The sequence below is a fragment of the Platalea leucorodia genome, assembly GCF_965183815.1.
Source record: "Platalea leucorodia genome assembly, chromosome: 12".
Lineage (NCBI taxonomy): Eukaryota > Metazoa > Chordata > Aves > Pelecaniformes > Threskiornithidae > Platalea > Platalea leucorodia.
The window spans coordinates 17,005,048-17,021,121 of record NC_138834.1 but is presented as its reverse complement, the minus strand read 5'-3'; the positions used below and the strand labels follow the sequence as shown (position 1 = coordinate 17,021,121).

Sequence of the window (16,074 nt, the reverse complement as noted above, 5' to 3'; positions counted from 1 at the left end):
CAGACATGTATTCTGTTAGTTCAGTGTTCAGTTATTTTTAAAAGAGCATTCCAGTTCACCTACAAAACACATGTAAAGAAGGCGACGCAGGCTACTACTGTGCCTGAGCTTTCATATCCTGTACACAGGCTAAGGACTTAACCTGCATGGCGTGAATTGTACTTATTTAGCTGCAGCCATCTACTTCCCTACTGTAAGTACAATTACAGCAGTATAGCTTATGTACAGAAAAAGGGAAAGAAGCTATACTGATAACAGACACCTTTGTGGCCTTCTCCAGCCTGAGCATTAATTTATCACATGGGGAACCCTGGCAGCTGACTCCAATTAACCATTTTCTAAAGGATGCTGGGAGGGGGAGGGATTGGGGCATATATAAACCAGAGCCAACTCATTTGAAAGGGTAAAAAAAGATGGCAGCATGCAGAGGACTTGGGATGCAAGCAAGGAAAAAGAGGGAAGGAAAAAAAGAAGATGAAAGCAGCTCTGGAAAAGAAGCACAGCAACATGGAGACACCCAAGAAAAAAGGTACTGTGTTTGAAAAGGAGCTTTCAGCAAGCTGGGGCTGGCATAGCTAGGAAACTTTGGAGAGATAAGGGAGCCTGTAGAGAAATGGGTATAAAAGGTGTATGTTTAAATAAGAGGATTTTATCAGTATTTACCAAGGTCTTCTCTCCCATTCCTCTCCTACCTCTCCACACCATGGCAATCTCATCAATCTGTCTACCAAGTAACAGCTTGGTGACAAGCACTTCTATGCCAGTAAAACTACACTTTCCACACTGCAGAAGAGCTGTATGTAGACCAGGCCAAAGTGTTTCCCTTTAAAGCTCACTTCCTACAGTTAGTGCTTGCAAAAATTGACAGAAATGCCTTAAAAACAGCTTACAAGTATCAACCTCTCCTAAGTTTCCTTATAAATAAATGCCTCAGCTTCAATGCAGCTCAATCAATGGTTATTTGCATTTAGCACACACTGTTTCAGGAAGGTCAACAATAAGCTTAAGAGTTAACAGAAAAGAGCAGCTTCTAATACAACTGCTTAGAATACATAAGCTTCAATTATTGTCCTTTAAAGAGACCATCATTTTAAATGTACTACCTAGGACAGGTTCTCTTAAAACTAAGTCTTCTTCAGTCCTAAAATTGCATTTTTGTTGTTGCTTTTTGTTGGACAGTAATGCACAAGTTGCATGTTTGATCTAAGATTAGGGCTCTTCCTACTGAGCAAGCCAGAAAAAGTCCATGGAAGTCTCCAGGAAAGGTTTTCTTCCCATCCTTCTCCGCTATATACCAGTTCAGTCTTCTCCAGCTTATGGCCCAATAGTTTTAAAAGTGAAACTAAATTCTGGATGACGCCACTATGGTATGAAGGTCAGGCAGTGACTTCAGTTGTATATTCCAGATGTATGTTAAAAGAACCATCAAACTGCATCAAGCTGGAAAATCAGCAATGCTAGCAATGCGCCATTAAGTCATCCTCCCACCTCAAACAATGCTAATGATAGCCAGGAAAATGAAGCAGCAGTGTAAATCAGGCAGAGGGAATCATTCGTTCTCATCCGGGTTTTGAGGGTCAAATATTTTGACATGCGTGAATGGGAAGAGCCCTTTTCGACCGTTGACTTCTCCTTCCCACTGACCGTTTATATTCATCCTTGTAACCTTCACAATGTCTCCAACCTGCAGAATTAAAAAAAAAGTTATCACACATAGGAATCTCACCTCTGATACAAATACAAATCAAATGAAGAGGAACAACAAATACAAGCCCTCTGTAGGGAAAAAACCTCCACCCTCTTCTTGGCATAAGGTTCAACTGAAAAGAAAAGTTACCTTTACTTCACTGAAATAACAACATTTTGCTGCTAAACACAATAGTGTTGTCTGCACTCTTTTTCAGACTCAACTATATGTGTATGTACATATTCAGATGAATTGCTGAACTATGCCTTTTCCTATAGCAAAGCTTGCAACTTCATGCAACAATATATTCAGTTTAGATATAAATTAACACCACGAAATCTACCATCAGTAATGAGATGCAACATCCATTCAAAAGAGCACAGTACTCCTACTGGTTTTAGCATCAGCTGGCTTATTTCAAAAGAAATTTAGTTTTTCAGAGAGAGATTCCTATGGCAAAGAAACCTCTGCTTGAAGTTCTAGTTCTGACTATCACAGTCTAAGAAGCTTCTGTAGTTTCTAAAGTAATGGTGCACTTCTGAAGCAGGCAAAAGCAATCTCTTTTTTTAAGTATTAGATGTAGAGATTCTAGCTTTATTTGTTATTTTCACCTCTACTTTGAGCCAAAGAATTTGAAACAGGAACGATGACACGTCAGGCCTTTCCTACCATAACTGTCTCTTCCTATTTGGCAGTGAAAGATGAGAAAAGCTAAACTATGATCAAGTAAGAAACATCAGCCCAAATAATGATAAGTTATACTCTTATCATTGTTCAATGCCTGCATTTAATTTGGATTGGGATAATTTACAAAGCAAAATAGCCAATTTGACAAGTAGTGTTTAAGACTTGCTAAATAGTCATTTCTCCCTTAAGTGCTTCAGAATAGCTGAACGTGTGGTCTGTTGCAGCAGCTCTCTAACTTTACACCTCCCTTCCTGTTTACTTAATTTACTCTATGTGGTAACTATAGTAAATATTAGAAACGTGACATTAGCTGCCAATAACTAATCTCACAAAAAGTAGAAGCAGCCTATGACGAATGGCCAACAGATCGTAAGTTTCTTCCCCCAGCTAGGTCCAGGCTCTTTGTAGCTGAGTCTCAATTACCAAGCCACTTCTGTAAAAGCCAAAGGTAACTAGCTCTGGTTTTCTTATTTAAGGAAAAACTAGATTTTAGTCCTGATGCACTATATATAACAATTTGTCTGTATTATCTAAATAGTATTAAAACTTAGAACAGATGCAGGTAGTTTAAGGACCTTGTCCAAGGGCCTTAGTTTAAAACTTTTCAGGTGACACCTGTGTATTTTCTGTTAAAGAAAAACAGCCTGAGTTTACAGAACAGTGTGCATGTCACTAGATGATCTGAAGCCTGTCTAAACCAGTTACCACTCCAATAGATATTTTTTGAAGATCACTCAGAAGCAAGAATCCTCAAGTGAAGTTTAAGATACTATAATAAACTCCTTGGCAGTCACTCAGTGTTACATATCTTAAAATAAAATTTCTCAACCTTTGAAACTCTTCTTAAGAGATTTAAGCTTTATGTTGCATATTAGAACGAAATGAGACATTTAAGCAAAATGTGTTGCTCCACCCCCTCTCCTTTTTCTCCACTACTTGGGTTGTCCGTGTGCCGTCTACCCTCCCCAAATTCGAGACTGTCACACTTGGAACAATTGTAATCTTGTGCTTTTAAGAGAGGAGAAAACCCTCTGCACTCCCGTAAGTTCTTGGGATATAACTGAGACCATGTTACTTTCTTAAATGGACATCTTTTCTTATGCTGTTCCTAAACTCAAACATGAAGCCAGTATATACTGTTCAGTAGTTATACACTGCCCATGAGAGTTAGCACATACATATAGCATTGATCTGATTGGTTTTCAACTCTTCACGGACTACTGCGGCATGCTTTAATTGGGTATTTGCTATAAAGCACAATTTGTCAGACTTCTTGCTGAATAGAAAGGCTAGGGAAAGCTTTAAATAGTAACAAGATGACCTAAACAGGAACTTAACAAATGTCTCTTTAGGAAAAGGCTGATAACATCTATAAATACTCAGCGTTACACTGCTAGATTTAAATAACCCTTGAAGACAGATCCAAGTTCCACGTTTTAGACCCAAATTCAAGAAGACGCAGCCAACATCACAACAGTTAAAACCTAGGAAGAAACCGCATTTGCACCACACCATAAAACCAATCCACTCTCAAACACTTTAATCTTATTCATGGAAGAAAAAAAAATCTGTAGTATGCTGGATCAAAACCATAGACCTGTATTTTATGAGAGTTTGACAACTTAATTCTGCTCACGTGCTGTAGAGATCAATCCATTATTCATTTTGAAGCTTTAGAAAAAGATATCCTTCAATTTGACTCTGAATGATTTCTACAACGTGAATAGGTTTGGAAGTCTTGCTTCAGCTGAGTGAAAAAAAAAAAAAGTATTTACAATATAAATCTATTGCCTTGCAACAAACTGCCATAGAGATTAGCAATGTAAAATGCTATTTAGACTACTGGGTGGGCAAAGTTGCTACAAATCAGTATTTGCCATTAAAGAGTGCTGGCTGACAAAAGCTACTCAAAAAAGACTCCCATATGCCAAGAACCACTGGAATAGTACAATGATTTGCAATAATTTCATATTATTTTTTGAGTTTTTTTTAATGAGAGCTTCTGAATATCCTCTTGTGCTATTATTAAAAAAATGCAGTTCCCCTAAGAAGATTAAATGAAACAGCATGTTGAAACAAGATTTTTGGAGAAGGAACCTTGATGTCATGATAGAATAATTTGTGGATCTTATGTTAAAGAATTCCATTTTGACAATGTCTAGAAGAATCTGGTCAAGCAGTCCCTCTGTGTAATTCTTCCCCAAAGTACTAACTAAAAGCAATATTTGGTAAATGCTTTTTAAAGCATCTATAATGTGGTCAGCTGAGGTGTGATCTCCCACTAAAATTATTTCACACGCTATTTTTTTCAGAGAATGTGTTAAGCCAGTCAGAAGGATTGTCTTATGATTAGGCACAGGGCAGAGTCAGGAGACCTGGTTCTATTCTCATCTCTGCCACAAACTTCCTGTATTACTCCAGACAGCTCAGCCCTTATCTATAAATTAGGATAATGCTTCCTTAGTCTCAGCATCTCTCCGATAAGTTACTTCACTTGTGAAGCATGCCAGCATCACTGGATGGAAGTATCAACTGCTGTTCTGAAATGCAGCCATTTGGTTCCACCCAAACGATAAAAATCAAAAGGTGTTTTAGATAGCATCCTTTCATTATGTCCCTGTTACAGCATGAATTCAAAGCCCTGGGGAAACACAAGCTGTGGAACATGCCAGTCAGAAAGGTTACTTCATTCGCTCTAGACTCTTCCATACCTGTCTCCCATTTGAAGCTGAGTCATACGCTGCAGGTGGTTTCCTGCATGCCATTTTAGTCACACAGTCAACCAATTCAACGTGTTTCACAGCTATTCCAACAATTGTATGTTAATAGCTTTATGGCTGATAGAGTTCTGTAATATAAGTTTAAGGAGATAAAAATGCATTAAGACTCTAAATCATCATTTTAGCCCACTGGGTCAAGAGCGATAGAAAACATATTGCTCTCTGGAATTTACAGGGTGTTGAATCTCAGTCATTATCCTAATTAGTGTTACAACTCACCTTCTTTGGTAACACTAGCATTAGTACCAAAAACGAAACAATTGTTCAGACCAGCTGCCTGTTCTGGAGAAGAATAAACAAGGCTCAATACTAAGAAATTACTTGATATCCCAGCGTCCCCAAAAGGTATAAACCTGAGCCACACAAGAGGCAGAGTTCAGTAGCGCTGCAAACAGGACAAAGTGACACTGAAGTAGCCGATGCTTTACATACTGGAAGATTCAGGAAACCAACAGGCTGAAAGCACAGCTTAATTATCCGCAACTTCTGATGTTGTGTGCCAGAAGAATAATAGTTGATGCCCAAACCAGAGAATCAAGTAGTTCAGAGGACAGACCTTCAACCATTCTTGAGACATGAAAGCAGGTCAAAGGACAGCACAGAAATGTTGAAGTCCTAGATGCAATTAATCTAGCCTCATCTAGGAACAGAGTAAAACAACAGAATTTTGCATTTCAAGTATAGCTAGGACAATTGCCAGAGTTGGGGTTGCAATAGCACATATAAAGTGCTGCTTTTCATTAAATGATGGTAGCCTGTCTCCAGCTGATTAAGCCAGCTGTCACGATTGTACAGAATTTGGAGAGCAAAGAACTCCCATAGACCATCATTCCTGAGCCATACTGAATCTCACTGTAGCACAGGATCTTGTCTAGGTTATCCATGTTGCTTTCAGTTTCATCCAAAAACAAACTCTGCAAACAGCGCTGAGGGTCAACGTATATTAAATTGTGAGGCACTCAGCACTATCGTGATGGGAACCATCAATAACTGTGACTGGAAAAGGAAGTTACGAAGATCAAGATTGCACACGAAATCTCTGAAGTAATTGTCAGTTGTATTTCCAAAGGTAGCATACTGAAAATTTGGTGCGTGTCAGCACAGAAACAGGAATCCTGCTGCCAATGTCACTTTCAATTCAGTAGTTATCAGAACTGAAGCTCCCCGATCACCACTTCACACAAGTATAGGCTCAATATTTTGCTTAAAATCTAGACCTTGTGGGTTAGATGCATTTTAATGTTTAACACAGCAATACTAAGTTTCCTTGGCTTAAGAAAAGCACAATGCTTGTTGTCTAGTGAAAGAAGTAGCCTAATTTCCTAATTAAGAAAGTTCTACTACTAGCACATTTTGGCCTACTTGTCTCAACTTTCCTTTGAACAGGAAAAAAGTTAACTGTAACCTAATTGTAACAAGCTCAAGAGGAATATTGTAAGTCAGTTATATAATTATGGTGAATGGGTATTTATTTCACCAAAATATTTCAGTGACAGGTTAACTCTGTACTAGCAAACATACATGTATATGCCTGACAGATCACGAACAGATAAACTACTTAATACTATAATGCTGGCACAGGTCTAGAAAAAGCCATCATTACGATAAAAATTTGCTATAAAAATATAATGAAGCTCTTGGTTTTTTTTTAAAAAAAAAAATCTTCAGATTCCATAACACTGTCATGTTAAGTCTGGAGATGAAGTCCAGAACTACTACTGCCTTCAAAATGGTCTATGACACTTATTACAGTGTTTGCAGTATATTTAAGAACCATTTTTTAAACATGTGGCAGACAGAAGTCTAGTGGCTGCTCCAGGCCTCCCATCTTCTGGTTCCTTACGCCATTTCATTCCACTTCATAAGTGAATTTGGAATTTGCTGTTCACGTCCTGAATCAACCTTTAAACAGCTCACTGATTTTAAGGGAATTATCCACCATTAGTTTATCTACTGACTATGCTGGACATAATGAACTTTGTGTAGAAGTCAGCGATCAATCAGCTACTTTGGATCCAAACGAGAAGTACCCAACTACCAAGAGAGAAGCTCCTACAAGGTAAAACGTACCAGGTCTTAGTCTGCTGGGCACTGCATACGCTTCACGTGCGGGTTAGAGCATGCCAGTTTAAACAAGGCTTCACTGGCATGTTGTTGTTAACAGGCTGGCTATAGACCTACAGGTTATTAAATGCGGAGAAACTTGTAAGGTAGACTTTGCTGCTCTGTATCATGTTAACAGTGCCAAAGAATCTCTGCTCTTACAAAACTCAGCACCTCCTTCAAGTGCTATCCTGTGTAACCTTTGAACACAGGATTGCCCTCCTAGCCTTCCCAAAGGAAAGCAGGATTGAAGAACAGCAGTACCTACCCCTGTAATGCAGAGTCCTAGTCCCAATAAATACAGGACATGGTAGCCCTGTCCTTCATATTCCTTCCTCTGGAGCACCAGAAGGGAAGGAAATTGCTTCTTGGCTAGAAGCACACAAGTAAAGGAGCAGATCTGGGTGGTTGGTTTTGGGGTTGGTTTGGGGTTTTTTTGTGGTTTGTTTGTTTTTTTTATGCAGTATCTGTGGAAATACTACACACATTAGTAGTAAAGTTAGTTAGTTGCAGTGAGAAGCTGCAGACTTCAATCATTTCATTAAAAACATTAAATCTGAACTGCCAAGGTAACTAACTCAACTGACAACCGTATATGTAAATCTTAGAAATACATTTAATTAATCATAGGCTTTACTAATTGTTCACTGGTGCAGGGAGATGCCCAAAATTATCTGTATACCACCTGTACGCTTTGAGATAGTAGCTATACTGAAAACTTTTATTTTAGCCTATAAACAGATTACTATTTTTTATTTTAGAGAATAAAAGTAGAGCATATAATGCAGTAGGACTAAGTCAACATTAGTCACTTCAACAATACCAATATGAATGCTAAATAATTTTAGCCCGGCAAGGTCCAAATTGTAATAAATGCCATATTAACTAGTATCCTTACAGGAACAACATTGTAGTTGCCCTTAAACTGTCACACTTTAAATACTATTTAAAAGTTAAGTGCTCCATCATTATCCAACAGGTCTTGTTTCAAATTTTTCAGTAGAATATTCACTTGTTTTACAAGTTACATTTTTCATGTGAGAAATTTAAAAAAATAATTATACCTTCCTTATAAAGCAAACTGCTCTGTAACAGGTTATGAATCTTTATCTTTTCCCAAAGAAAACATCTGACAGATTACGTAAACAATAGTGTGAAACAGAAAAAGCAGAGAGCTTGTCCTGTTTTCAAGCCGAATCCAGGAGAATGACATCCCTCCACTTAAAAGGAAGTTGAGCCGATTACTACGCAACAGCTTTCTTACTACAGATGGTATTCTCTTCCTTTTAAGTACTGTCTGTGTGCTGACCACACAAAGCTAAAGCCAGCAAACAGATATTTTGCTCTCATATTGTTTTATCAGTTTAAATGAGATTACACAATCAGGCACTGTACAATTATACTAACACAGTGTTCTACCTATACAGGCTGAACCGATTTAGAGTACACCTATACTAAGGTGGAGTACTGTCAAATGCTATTATTCTGAAAGAACACCATTAACTTTCTTCCCCCAAACACTCCCATAACCTGTTCTTTCCCTACTGGTAGCTACTTTCAGAGTGCTTACAAAATAGAAGCTTCAAATGGTCAAGATTATTTAGTGATATGTAGAGCCCCGACAAGGTTGGGATTAAATACATCATCAGGGCCCAGCAGGCGTTAGGCAATCTGAAGGAAGATCATGAAAAGAAGTTGCGTGTTTTTTGTTGAGTAGTACATGCGACAAAAAAAATATTGCTATAATGAAGTTGCTTAAGTTCCCTATGCATGGATAGATATGGAGAAGCTGTGATCACTGGTTTTGATGAAAACGTAGATCAGTTCCCAGAATTCTACTTCTGAAGCCTCTTGAGAAGCCACAGCGTGGCTGAGGTGCACTTGCAAAGAAAACAGACTACACAGGAAGACAAAACGTGCCAGTGGTGGAAGACACAGACATGAGGCAATAAGTGATGAGAATTCAGTGGAAGAGAAGAATCTCTCCAACAGAACTTCAGCAATTTCAAGGTTCGAAACAATTCAAACCTACATGTTGGTCAGAGAATTAATCCTATTGGTATCCTAGAGTAGCTAAAATTATGGAATTAACTAGGTCACTAAAGAGCAATCAGAAAATCTATTTGTGAGGGCCATCCTTCCAAGCAAGTCAGAAAAATCTATTTGTGAGGGCCATGCAGCAAAGCAAGTTCCCTGAAGTAATTCCATGACACATTGACAACATAACAGAATCAATCACTTGTCTTGCTTTGTTTTCAGAAGCATGAGTAGTTTTGGCAGGAATCTTCTGTACAGGGCAGTTGGCAGTGAATTTACACTTTGCTCTCTGATAATTTTCAGACACTGTTCACAAATAACAAGCTGCTAGATTTCACAAGACTCAAGGAAAATCCAGTGATACATATTTAATTTTTAGCCCATGAGAGTAATCACCTGTAGAGGTTTTACAAATACAGGAGGAAAAACACTTAGGGCAACTATTATGAAAAACTGGAAGTCACAAATACAACCTTTCAAATTTCAGTCAAAAGCATCAGCTATAGTAACGGCTTCAACTTGCAACGTAACTGAGCAAAAGCAACAGGGAAAGTTCAAAAGTATTTTTAAAACCACTATATCTTACTTGCTAAAATACTGTTGCTTCCTTTGCTTGTTTCCTTGCATTTGCTTCTTGAAGTATTGTAGCACACTCAAATTTCATCTTTGAGACTAGCACTTTTTCCAGGTGAGACACCTCTGAACTACGGGTTAACTAGCCTTCAGTATAATCTGAATGTAATAGTCTCAGTGTCCTGGACAGAGCTTTAAAAACTTCTTCCAATCCGTCATTTATGCCAGTTAAACTAGAATTGTAACATGAATTCTTTACCATTTAAAGAATAAAGCTCTAAAGTCTTAAAGACATCCCTAATAAAAATAAAATTAAAAATGCTTTGGCAAGCACAGGAACTTACTAAAGGCTCAACGCAAGTTTAGAGGTTACACTACAGCCTTTCATCTAACCCCCTTGCTCCCCATTTAGGTCTTACGGTTTCTCAAACCCCACTTTTGAAAACAAAAGGGACTAGAGTACTTCCAATATATTTCTGCCCAGGTACTCAAGCACATCTCATACTACAGTTGAGGATATAAAGACTATGTTTATCAGCAATACTTACCTTTCTCTGAAGGATGCTACTGCCAGTTTTCAACCTGGGATACTGCAATGATTAATGAAACATCTCTTTCCTTCCCCAAGATTAGGTGGAGAAGCAAAATCATCCATCCTCTCACTAGCACTTACTTCCACAGCAGGATGTATACACTCCACTACCCTTCTAACATATCTGCACTGCTGAACGGGCAAGAAGAGAGGGTAAATAGAGGTCCTGAAGTAACTTGGTCACTTTTCTCAAAGGAAGTGGTATAGATGAAGCAATTTTTGTAGATCTTTCTTAAGAATGTAACCTAACTTCTCAGTCCCTTGACATAGATAAGCAGACTCCATACGAAGTCATCCACACCAGCTTTGCCACTAACAATTTTTAGTTTCTTATTTTGCAAAACAATTGAAAACCATGTGACTTCAGAGGAAAAGCTTACCTCTAATGCCAGCGCAGTCTTGTCGTAAGCACAGGGTACTCTCTTTTGGATAGCTTTGGCATAGACTGGTCCATTCTGTGTTGATGGCAGAGGATTGATCACTGCTCCAGGTGTACTGGATACTGAGGGAAGGGGACTTGCGGTTTGAGGCTGAGCATAAGCATGGGCAGGTTCTGGAATACCGTAACTGTTGGAATTCCTGTTTCCATGCTTCCCATGAGAAGACCTGACTAGCTTTTCTACATAAGGAACAGGAATCATCCCAATCCGACCATCCTTGTTTCTGGCACTCCACCACTGTTCTTCTGGCTTCTCTACAATTACCAGTATCTCGCCCTTTTTGAATGGAAGATCCTCAGCATCATTGCCAGGGAAGTCATAGAGAGTCCGAACATACTCCACGTTTTCTTCTGCAGTGGACATAGCAGGGGCAGATCCAGATCCCATTGGTGGACTTGGATACCTAAGTTTAAAAAAGATTCGGTATAAGCGACAGCTATTGTTTTGTATTTCCAGTAACAAAGTTAAGTACCAGTTTTACAGTAGGAACACCAATTAGAGGAGAATTACTTATTCAGCTTTGTAACAAAAGTATTGGCTTGGTAGCACTGTGAGGCATTTCATGAGTAACTCATGCTCTCAAGTAATTACTTAAATACGCAAATTAGCTTCCCCAGAAACCCAATTTAAAGTCTATCACAGATGCAGAAAATTGGGAGAAATAATGCAAAATCTTCATCCACTTGTTCTGGATTGTTGTGAGGATGTTAGCGTTGAATAAAATTAATTCTATAGCTTAAGTTATGAGAGTCGTGATACATAAATGAAAATTATTTGGGTGACTTGGGGTGGAGGGGCTCTTGGAGAGCTAAATAATCCTCTGCTGTTCATCTACATTTTTAACTTCAGCATCCACTTCTAAAGAATTTAGTAACTCTAAATGCTAGACTTGAGGGAGCATAGTGGGGGAAAAGGGAACAAAAGGGGAGGGTATGATAAACACCTACAGTTTTCTAACTCAAAGCTAGAAGTCCAATGTTGTCTTTCTGATCGGTACTACAGCACCCTTCTAACCGACTCCTACTACTTACATGCAGAATTTTGGGGACAGCCAGTCACATTTATACTTGAAAACTCCTTTCTTTAAGAAAAGAGGGGCAGATCCTGTGTTTTTAAGAGACAACACTTTTCTCCTTGTCTGGAAAGTAATATGGAATTAAGCTCCCTAATCTTATTTTTACAACTCAAAGGGTTGTTAAAACAGAAAAATTATTAGTTTCAAAGTACTTTACTGCATATGTAAAAGTGACATCTTTATAAAAGACAATATGAAATACTTGCATCCGCTGCTAAGAATGGAGTAAGAAATGAAAAAGCTAACCATCTAGAAATATTCCTTTGCCTTATTAACCATAATATTACCTTTAATTTATTCACATCATTGTTTATTACTATGCCCATCATCTGTTCAATACAGTCACTTTGTTGTCTGTGATATGTAACATTGTTCATCAAATTAGACTATTTTCACTGCAATCTATTTTTATCATAAATCTTAGACATTTTGTTCAGAGCAGCTGTCAGAAATTTTAACACATTTAGGCCAGAGCAGATACTTATTATCTAAGCTACGATAGCAAGAATGCACGTCATTAGCCTACTTCAATTCTCTTTTGCTACTTACAAAATAAGATGGAAGTCAAGTCCCTATGATTTTGGCAAGATAGGCCAGAAGCCCTAAACAGAAAGATATACGCTGCTTTAAGACACCCTGCTGCAGCCAAAGCTGAGGGAGAGAGGGAACCTCTCAGGAGCATCTGCAATGATGGTCAGAGCTCACTATTGACACAAAGCAAACAGAAAGCTTAAACCAGTCAGTTTTCAACTGTTTTACAAGTTTAAAATGTCCTCTCCGAGAGCTAAAAGCATTGTATGGCTATATGCAACAAACTACTTAATCCTACCATGAAAACCACCTCTTCATGCTGTACTTTATGAAAGTAAAAGAATCAACAGCCTTCAAAAGCACAAGCACCTGAGTGCAAAGTTCCCTGAAAATGCTAGAGAAATAAGGATTAGCAATAACAGTTCTGAAGCACATACCTGTCCACCCCTATTCTAAATCTAGTCCAGTAACTAAAAATACATTTTAAAAAAATCTGGAAATGCTACCTCTCATCCTCCCTACTGCAGCAGGAAGTCTCCTTCAAACAGAATTTCAAACCATTAACCATGTCATTGATTTTTCTAAGAGAGTTCAGAACAAAAATCATGCTGAGGGAAACCACCTAGGCAATCCCATTTGCTGCTTTATAAAAAAGCTTGTCAGTTCACAGTAGGCTAGGTCCCATCTGTCTCTGCATGCTGAGAGAACAATATGCAATCAAAACCCTGAAAATAAGGTGGTACTAAAACGTTCACAAATGTTTCACACAAGACTCCTAACAAATACCAAGTAAGCAAGTGGAATCAGCTAAGTTTTCAAGTGTTTTGAGAAAGCCAAGTCAGTCACTGCTATCAATGGTTAAGAACAAGCTTTTACATCCAGAAAGGCACAACAGCATCCAGGCCAAGGAGAACCGAGATAAGCATAAGGATTGCTTCAGTGTAGACTTTCATCCCCTCCCAACTGTCCACAAGTTGAAGCATGCACGTAACACTCGGCAGCTCCATGTAAGCGTTCCTCCAATGCTGAAAGCGGCTTTTTTTTCCCCACCACCTACCCATCTCTCTAGCCACAGCACAATCCCTACCCAGAAAAATTCTCAGCAACTTTAAGAGTTCTTGAAGCTAGTGCCGTCACATCCCTCCCATCACCTGGCAGCTCTACAGAAAGACTTTTTTTGACCACTTGAGTTTTTCCAACTTGACAAGCTATTGTCAACCTTTGACAAGTTACTGATTGTCATTAAGAGCTGGCCTATGCCAAGATTAAATTGTGGCTATAAACCTCAAAGTTATTCTATAACTTGCTAATCTGCAAAACATAGCAAGATTTTGAACTGCAGAATTTAGAAGCAAACCAATTTGAATTTCTTTTTTTAATGTGTCACTACTTTTCTAACTTCTATTTCACTTCATTCTACCCAGGAAGCCCAAAAGCTTTGAAATAAGACACTGGGAAAGGCTTTATTAATGAAAAATAAGGAATATGTTCTAGAGTTCTTGATAAGCAGTTTACTGATGCGAGTTGCAGGTATGTCCTGTGTTGGGAACAGGACAAAGAATGAGCTCATAGCCAAGTCACATTTTCCCATCCTCCCAGAATAGCATTTCTCAGTGTAGTGCGTGCAGTATGCAGATATAGATGAACGGTGACATAACCAAATTGTGAGAAATAAATGTTTTCCGTTTTTGGGGGGTGGAAATGCCACTCTAGAAGTTTGGGAAACGCTGTCCTAGAATGTATTAAAGCTGAAATAACAGGGTGAAGCAGTCTAATCGCATAAAGGCCTGTTCTATTGTAATCAGTGTGCATGCAGGGGCAGAGGGCGACTTAAGCTCAGGGCTGTGCTTCAGTCACTGAGACGACTTGTGAACCAGCTTCTCAACCATCCTAGGAAGAGAAGGACAATGCCAGTGGAAAAGGTTGACACAAAGCACGGCCACACCCTCTTGCAAGGGAATTATAGCCGGTGGTAGAGATGTACACGGAACCTTTGCATAGGCCTACGCGACGCACACTGTAAGGACAGGCCCCGTGCGTTATATGGATGACTTGACTGAAAGAGCAACCCGTAATGGTCACCGAGATCCAGAGTGCTAAGCAGCACCGCTGCTAGAAACAGCTTCAAGCAAGGGCCGCCAACAGCCGTGTTCTCAGCGCGGACAGCACGGCCCTGCGCCCAGAGCCAGCACCCGGAGCGCGGCACTCACCTGGGCGCGGGCTCGATGAGGGTGGTGGTGTCCAGGTAGTGGATCTTGTAGAACTCCAGCAGGGCGGGCAGGTGCTCGAACTCCTGGTCGCCGATCTTAAAGCGGCGGTTGGGCAGGGAGTTGATGATGTAGTGGGAAACCCGGGAGTTCTCGGAGACGGAGAGGACGTAGTCCCCCGGGCAGGTGGAGGAGTCCCGCACCAGGAACATGCCGTGCCGCTGCCCCTGCAACCGCGTCTGCGCCTCCGCCCGCGACACCGGGCCCACGTACCAGCTGGAGCGGTCCGACGAATCGAAACGAGCGGCGGAGGACATGGCTCCGGGCGGGGAGCGGGAGGAAGGTGAAGAGCCCGAAGGCCCGGGCGGAGGAAGAGGCGCGGAGAAGGGAAGGCCTGGGCAAGGAGGCCCGGGAGGCGGAGCGGGCTGGGGGCGAGGAGGAAGCGGCTGGTGCCCGGCCCAGAGGAGAGGAAGCCCAGGGAAAGGGGGATAAGGGAGAAGGAAGCTCCGTGCCTCTGGAGGAAGGACCGAGGAGCGGCTGGCGTGGGGCCGGCCGGACGCGGCGGTCAGGGCCCCCGAGTCTCCCTCAGCGGCGGGGTGTGCAGGGCATCCTTCCCGCCTCTCTCAGGCCTGCGGCGGGCCCGGCTGGGCGGGTGGCGAGGAGCGGCGGCGGCTGACAAGGACAGGCGGCCCGGGAAGGTGGCGAGGGGAGCCCGCTACGGTGCCCCGGCGCCGGCGGGGGTGGGGCGGGGGAGGCAGAAGCGCCGGGCTCCCGCTTTCTCCTATCGGTTCCCTCCCCTCTCGGAGCCGAGCACCAAAATGGCGGCGGCGCCGGGCGGCAGGAGCGCTCCGAGACACCGCCCCGCGCAGGCGCGCCGCGGCGGGGGGAGGGCAGCGCCGGCGGGGCCGAGCCCGGGGCCGCGCCGAGGGAGGCGGCGGGCGGGGGCCGCGGTGCCCCGTCCTGGCGCCCCGAGGGAGGGAGCGCCCTCCCCTTGCCCGGTCCCTCCCGGCTGCAGCCGTTCAGACCCGCCCCAGCGCCCGCCCGCTCGGGGGGTGAGTGCGTGTGAGCGGCCCCGCCGGCCGTGGAGGCAGGCGGGTGCGGGGCCCCGCGCCGCCGCAGCCCCCCGGGGAGCGGGGCCGTGCTCCCCGCGCACCGCCCTGGCGGGCTGCAGGCGCGCTTCGCCACAGGCGCTGCCCGGTCCCTGGGCTGAAGCCATCCGAGGGGGCCCCGCCGTCGCGCCGCCGCCGCCTCCCCGTCGCTCAGCGCATCCTCCCCGGTGCTGCCCGGCCCCTGGCCTTCCCCGCTTCGCCCCGAGGCTCCCGTCCCTTCCCTCCAGGGCGCCTCCCGCCCTGCCCCGGGCCG

At 42.1% G+C, this 16,074-nt stretch overlaps 1 protein-coding gene across 1 annotated transcript; it reads right to left on the bottom strand.

Annotated features, from left to right (window-relative positions):
• Window positions 1-824: 824 nt before the first annotated feature.
• CRKL (CRK like proto-oncogene, adaptor protein) lies at window positions 825-15,564 on the bottom strand. Its single transcript, XM_082325328.1, has 3 exons — window positions 14,716-15,564; window positions 10,840-11,302; window positions 825-1,684 (listed from the first exon to the last, which is right to left on the bottom strand). The coding sequence occupies exons 1-3, from the start codon at window positions 15,027-15,029 to the stop codon at window positions 1,550-1,552; spliced, it is 912 nt and encodes a 303-aa protein (XP_082181454.1). The 5' UTR covers window positions 15,030-15,564; the 3' UTR covers window positions 825-1,549.
• Window positions 15,565-16,074: the final 510 nt, after the last annotated feature.